The following is a 7,125-nucleotide window of genomic DNA, read 5'->3' on the forward strand; positions in this document are numbered from 1 at the left end:
ACAGTTCGTTCGTAACGGTATCTGCTGTACTCTCCCATACATGTTCTGTCTCAGTCCTCTACTGCTTTTAAATCATTCAATCCTCAATTGAATGAATCAATTTGAATGAACAACCTCGACATGTAAATGTTGGAAAACGCGAGCGATCGCTATTTCCTCTGTCATGTCGACATCACGGAGCTGCTCAGCTCAGCCGGGCAAAAAGTGTCTCTACGGTTACCCTGAAAGTGTCATTCCTTTCTATCAAATTAATACTGTCACGAAACACTAAACGTTGCAACTCGACAACAATGAGCACTATCATGGACTATCATTCAACTCGGAGTATCGGCAGTCTCGGTCGTTGGTGGTGTCGCTGTTGAAATATCTAAACCGAGATAATCGACAGCAAACCTCGAAGAAAGATTTTCCCAGTGTTGGAGTAGGAATATATGTTCGCTTTCCTCAGCTGAGCTCAAGAGTTTCCTATACAGTGTTGGAGTAGGAATATATGTTCGCTTTCCTCACCTGAGCTCAGGAGTTTCCTATACAGTGTTGGAGTAGGAATATATGTTCGCTTTCCTCAGCTGAGCTCAAGAGTTTCCTATACAGTGTTGGAGTAGGAATATATGTTCGCTTTCCTCAGCTGAGCTCAGGAAATTCCTATGCAGTGTTGGAGTAGGAATATATGTTCGCTTCCCTCAGCTGAGCTCAGGAGTTTCATCACAAAAACACATATACAACAAATCACAACAACAACTCTATCAACGACGATGATAGAATAAGCGTCCCCCTAGTGCGTACTGTGATGATGACGTCGACTACGTCTCGACACCCTCTTCTGTGGCGTCGTACACGCCTTCAACCACTGACACAGTAACCAAACCGCCGATGCAACACCTGATGAACAACAATACACTTCCATCACATGCAGCAGCTCACCCCAGACGAACAAGACGGCTAGCGCTATCATCAAGGCCCTCACACTCCACTGTCGCGGCAAGTCTTTTCTTGATCGAACGCCATGTGGCTCAGCTCGCCACCACGCAGATGCAGGCGGGATTTCACTATTCTCCTGAGGCGAAAAGATTCCCACATCTCCAGTCGCGATGATGGCCGTACGTCGTTGTTGGTATTCACAGTAACGTCAACGATGGAGTTCTTTTCCGAGCCGTCAGGAGCGGACTCTGAGACAATCAGCGTGGGGAAAAATATGAAAATGGTCAACTACGTGTGCTGATGACAATAAAATTTCCGAAAATTATGGTTGGTTTTTGTATACTTGCGCGTTGGAAATCAACATGTGGAAAATGGACATGATCAACTACGAGTGTTGATCACAATAGAAAACTTCTCAGGAAATTTCGGAAAATTCTTCACCAAGTAGTGTGTTAATTTTCATAATATATTGAGGAAACTCCCGAGCTTTGCTGAGGAGAGCAAACATAAATTCCAACACCGGAGACCCGTATGGGAAAATATGCACATGATCAACTAAGGGCATTGGGAGTTTTCACCGTTTTACGTGAACTGGTGTAAAACTCCGTGAAAACGCGATATTCGCGGTGATATGCAGTAGTCGTGGAATATGTTTCTCACTAGTGTTTTTCATAACACTAGGGTGAAACTCCAGTGATGGGAATATAGAAAATCTGAGGAAATTTTGAGAAATTCTTGCCGGTTTCTGTGCACTTCACCCCAAGTCGTATGTGAGCTTCCATAATTAACAAATGAACTACCAAGCTCAGCTGAGGAGAGCAAACATATATTCCAACACTGGATGCAGGCTCGCACTCGATAGCACGATAGGTTGACAACATCTCACCTTGGTGCACTCGTATCGTCACTGTATCCCCTTTGTTAATCTTCACACTCTCCTTACTGTCCCCAGTTGAAACCTAAAATGCATACCTTCCAAAATGGAGAAGTCAAAATCATTGCACACGTCCATGGTATGAACATAACTCCGAAACTTCCAAATAAACCGGAAAAACGTTGGAGTTTCACTCGTAATATGAAAAACATATTTCACGACTACTGCATATCACCGCGAATATCGCGTTTTTCACCGAGTATTACGCCACTTCACGTAGAACGGGTGAAACTCCAATATACGAACTCATACTCTCGAGTTTCTGCGTCAACGACTGTACGCATATGAGATTATACTTCTTGCCTTGTCGTCGAAAGAGAACGTCACTGTGACTCCGTCATAATTTACAACTATACTCCTGTTAGAAACCATTATACTGTTTATATATCACCATAGTTAGCGCACACTATACATAGGAGTTTCACAACCCGATTTACATGAAATGGCGTAAAACTCGTCGAAAACGCGACATTCGCGGTGATATGCAGTAGTCGAAGTGAAATGTGTTTTTCACTAGTGTTCTTCACATCACGGCTCGTGAAACTCCATTATATTTTTAGAGTACATTGGAGTTTCTCCCGTTTTACGTAGAGTGGCGTAATGCACCGTGAAAATTTAACACGTGTATGTCTTCGCGACGATAACACAATTGCTTTCCACCGAGTGAATTTTAAAATATGTTTTCCATATCACGGGTGGTGAAACTCCATTATACTCCACATAGAGTGGCTGGATTCACCTTGTCATCATCGCCAGAGTTCAGCGTCACTATAACTCCGTCGTTATCCCTTGTGATAAACTCCTGACCTGAGCTTTTCCTCATGCTATCGTTTCCATCACATGCGTTTCTCACCTGTGCTGTTCACTACCACTTTTCCTCCATCGCGCAAGGCTACTCCCAGATTAACCACAACTACCGCGCCGAGCACAATCCGAGAGAAGGAGAACGAAAATTCAGTCGAGACAAACAATTCGGGAAAAAAACTCCTACGGGTTCACGACGTAATGTCAACTCCACTACCCATAGACTTGATATAATATAGGACAACTACAACTACTCTTGGTGCCCATGAAGCAAGACTCGTTGCTACGAGTTTCCAACCGGGTAACCTGCGACCTGTTGGAGAATATATGCATATGGTCAACTACATGTGTTGGTGACAATATGTGAAAAATTTTCTTACTTTCTGTATCACACTTCTACCCGAATTTTATAATTAACTCTAGAAACTCCTGAGCTCAGCTGAGGAAAGCAAACATATATTCCAATACTTCCCGCGACTGAAGAAACCCCAAGGCGATCACACCGCGAAATACTTCGCTCCGCTGTGCTCGAAACCAGGCGTTTCCAAAATGATATCTATGGATTTGAAACACCGTCCTCACGTGTTGACGTTAATACAGTTTCACGAGCCGTGATATGGAAAATATACTCCACGACTACTGCATATCACCGCGAATATCGCGTTTTTCACAGAAAAGTACGCCACTTCACGTAAAACGGGTTGTGAAACTCCATTGATTCATACAACTAAGTACCACCTCCCGTACTCTATTTATTAGCCTAGTAAATTAACAAAAATCTTCGCGCTGCGCGAAAATTCTCCCAAAACAACAAACCAATTACAATGTGTGAAACCTCATTTTTTGAAGTAAAGTGAATCGAACTAAACATAATACCCCAAAGCTTCGTCTCGATCAATGTACCTATACATAAGCCATATAATCTTAATATTTTCCGAGTACATTTTTCGGAATATTTTCGTAATAATGGAGTTTCACCTGTTTTACGCGAAGTAGTCGTAATACTCTATGAAAAACGCGATATTCGCGGTGATATGCAGTAGTCGTGGAATATATTTTTCACCAGTGTTTGTCATATCACGAATGAAACTCCACAATGGTATACAATATTTCTTATTAATTTTTTTTCGAATATTTTTAAAAGACTCACCAAAACAAGCACTCAATAATTTCCAACGAGCAGTTTATGTGCTTCATAAAAAAAGCAGAATCGTTTTTTTCATTTCAACCACAACATCAACATTTTTCGTTTTCTCGCGTTACTAAACTATAGGTTTCTCGCGAAAACTATGCGTTTCTCGCATAGTTCTCCTTCCTCATAATATTGCAACCGAAAAACTCGTTCAGTTTAATCTTGAGAAGCAACGTGTAGCCATACGCGAGAGAATTGCACAATTTCTGTCCCCAATTCTTTCGATTCTCTATGGATAACACAATAATTGTTTATTATTCACTCATGCTAGTCATCCACATCTCATCAACCACCGTTAACCTCACACTACCAAAAGCCGAGTCACAACACTTTCCAATATTCAAAATAACTTTTTCAAAAAATTTTTTTTGATTTTTTTCCAAATTTTCCCAAGAAAAAATACGTTCCTTATTACCCCATGAGCCACTTTAACCGAATTCCTATTATCATGCACCCATTGACGTATACGCTCCCCGTTCTCCCTCTCCTCCATCGGAATCTCTTTGAACTTTTGTAAGGTCCACTTCATCGTAGGCTTGCCCCCACTACTACAATGTACCTACAAGTCACAACAACTAAGCCGTGTTTCAATAATGAAGTAATACTCTATGAAAAAAATTAGATATTCGCGGTGATATGCAGTAGTCATGAAATATGTTTCTGCTAGTGTTTTTCATATCACGGCTCGTGAAACTCCAATATATCGTTACTATCAATTAGTTCTACAACATCTCACAAAATTACATGGAATATTTCATTACGTTATCAGCTCGCTACAATTTATCATCAACAACCCCTTTAACACGTAATACAAGATCTCGGAACAACGATGTTACTCGCGGTCCGATCTACTTCAGTCCATAAACGCCAGTGTGGGGGGAAAATATGCACATGGTAGGCTCGGTGATAATATGAAAACTCTGAGGAAATTCTCATAGGTTTTTGTACACTTCTACTCGAATTCTGTAATCAGTGAGAAAACTCCTGAGCTCAGGTGAGGAAAGCGAACATATATTCCTACTCCAACACTGTATAGGAAACTCCTGAGCTCAGGTGAGGAAAGCGAACATGTATTCCTACTCCAACACTGTATAGGAAACTCCTGAGCTCAGCCGAGGAAAGCGAACATATATTCCTACTTCAACACTGTATAGGAAACTCCTGAGCTCAGCTGAGGAAAGCGAACATATATTCCTACTCCAACACTGTATAGGAAACTCCTGAGCTCAGTTGAGGAAAGCGAACATATATTCCTACTCCAACACTAACCTATAGATGCACGTAACCACACTACTCCTATAATAATACCAAAAATCTCCCATATTTTCAGAAAAAAATACTTATTAACCTCTTATTACAGCAGCTCCGCCATGCCAGCTGAGAGGGTCGATTTGCCCATGTTCTCCTCTAGTATAAAACAATGCCAATCTCCCTTTCTTAGCTTCAACCGTAAACGTATCAGCTGCTGTAGTTGCGGTTTGCAGCATATCTAAAACCTCACCACACTGTGGAAAAATCTTCACAGTGCGTAATCGCAAGATACCAGCGACGACTCGGATTCCTTCAGGAGATTGATTGTCAACTTTATCAAGATGATCGATTCCACTTTTGAGGAGCATCTGCGCTCCCATCACCAACTCGGGACTGGTAGATTTTACCTGAGCAAAAATTTCTGCGAAAAAAAGGAAAATTGATAGAAATTCCTACGGAAAATGATGAAAATTTCCGTAAAAACTCACGAATATTTTCGCTAAAGTGGAACTAATCCTGACGAAAAAGATACTCATTATGATTCAACCTAGAGAAACTGTTCAACTGCTATAAAATGACGCGAAAATTTCAGCGAAAAGGAAAACCACATTAAAAAGTTTCCGAATAAATGATGAATATTTCCGTTAAAGTCGAAAAAAACGGAATTTACCGGGAAAACAGTTTCGCCACCTTCCTCGACATCCGAAAGGTAAATGATAGCAGTGCAAAAACGGAAAGGACGATTACCATTGGTATCTACCCAAAAAAAATCTCGTGGGAAAAAACCAAAAAATTTGACCGCGCGCCACGAAATTATTACCAACATGTAGTCCCAAATGAAGTCGTTTTTCGACCCCATCCGAAGGCCGTTTGCTCGGTGGAGTTAACATCGCTACTAAAGGGACTTCACCATCGTGAGGAGGACATTGACATACCTCCCCTATACGCTCCTCGAGCTAAAAAATCACAAACGATTATCGCAACAGGTTGACGTAACGTTTTAACACAGCATTCACCATTATACATCTGTTTCCCGGTTTACGTTGAGTGGCGTAATACTCCCCGAAAAACGCGATATTCGCGATAAGCAGTAATCATGGAATATATTTTTCACCAATGTTTTTCATATCACGGGCGAAGCCCCACTATACACTATGAAATTTATATTCAACATATGCTCAGAAACCGCCCTTCTCCCTAAATCACCTTCCCAAGAAACTCCGCATCCTCCGATACTATTTTCTCACTTTCTTTAGCTGGTAATGCAATTCTCAACTTATTCGTAAACACAGTACCTTCGCAGAAATACTACGCCAACAACAACGTCGCATCAAAACCGTTCAAAACTATACTCTCTTTCAAAAGCGCTCTTTGAAAGCGATGGAGTTTCACCAGTTTTACGCGAAGTGGCGCAATACCCCATATGAAAAACGAGAAATATTAAGTGATTGGAAACACATCGCGAGTTACACCAGACAAATCACCTCACATCATCAGTGTTATACGCGTTATTCACTGTTTACATGTGTTTTTCGCGAAGTTAAATTTTAAGTATACTGTATTCTTCACTGGTATTTTTCATATCACGGGTGAAACTCCAATTACTAATACATGACAGTTCACTTGATAACTTTCCACTACTTTCATTAGAGTTTCACAACCCGTTTTGCGTGAAGTGGTGTAATACTCTGTGTAAACCCGATATTCGCGGTGATATGCAGTGAAATATAAAATAGGTTTTCCACTTGTAAGCAATTCACATCACGGGTGAAACTCCACTATTAATCAAGAGAATACAAATCGTCTTATTATTATTATTATTACTTATACTTATTATCATTGACATCCATAGATAACCCCATACTACTACCTTCAGACTGTTTAAGGGACAGTTTCACAATCCTATCGCATTCCTCAGCCGTAAGAAAGTCGTCAAATATCATCAACAACGGCTCATTCAAGGCAAAGGAGGGCGACTCGAGGGAAGACGATTTCATTAGAAACACAACTGAAACAATTGATAATG

General features: G+C 40.9%; 1 protein-coding gene across 1 annotated transcript; it reads right to left on the minus strand.

Moving 5' to 3' along the window:
- Positions 1–5,191: 5,191 nt before the first annotated feature.
- Positions 5,192–7,096, minus strand: Pmar_PMAR021401 (prolyl 4-hydroxylase alpha subunit, putative; the record flags this gene model as incomplete). The annotated part of the gene is made up of 5 exons (XM_002779080.1): positions 5,192–5,506; positions 5,770–5,855; positions 5,920–6,055; positions 6,306–6,394; positions 6,970–7,096. The coding sequence occupies 5 exons, from the start codon at positions 7,094–7,096 to the stop codon at positions 5,192–5,194; spliced, it is 753 nt and encodes a 250-aa protein (XP_002779126.1).
- Between the last annotated feature and the right edge of the window lie 29 nt (positions 7,097–7,125).

This window comes from Perkinsus marinus, assembly GCF_000006405.1.
Source record: "Perkinsus marinus ATCC 50983 genomic scaffold scf_1104296947810, whole genome shotgun sequence".
In the NCBI taxonomy this organism is placed as follows: Eukaryota; Perkinsozoa; order Perkinsida; family Perkinsidae; genus Perkinsus; species Perkinsus marinus.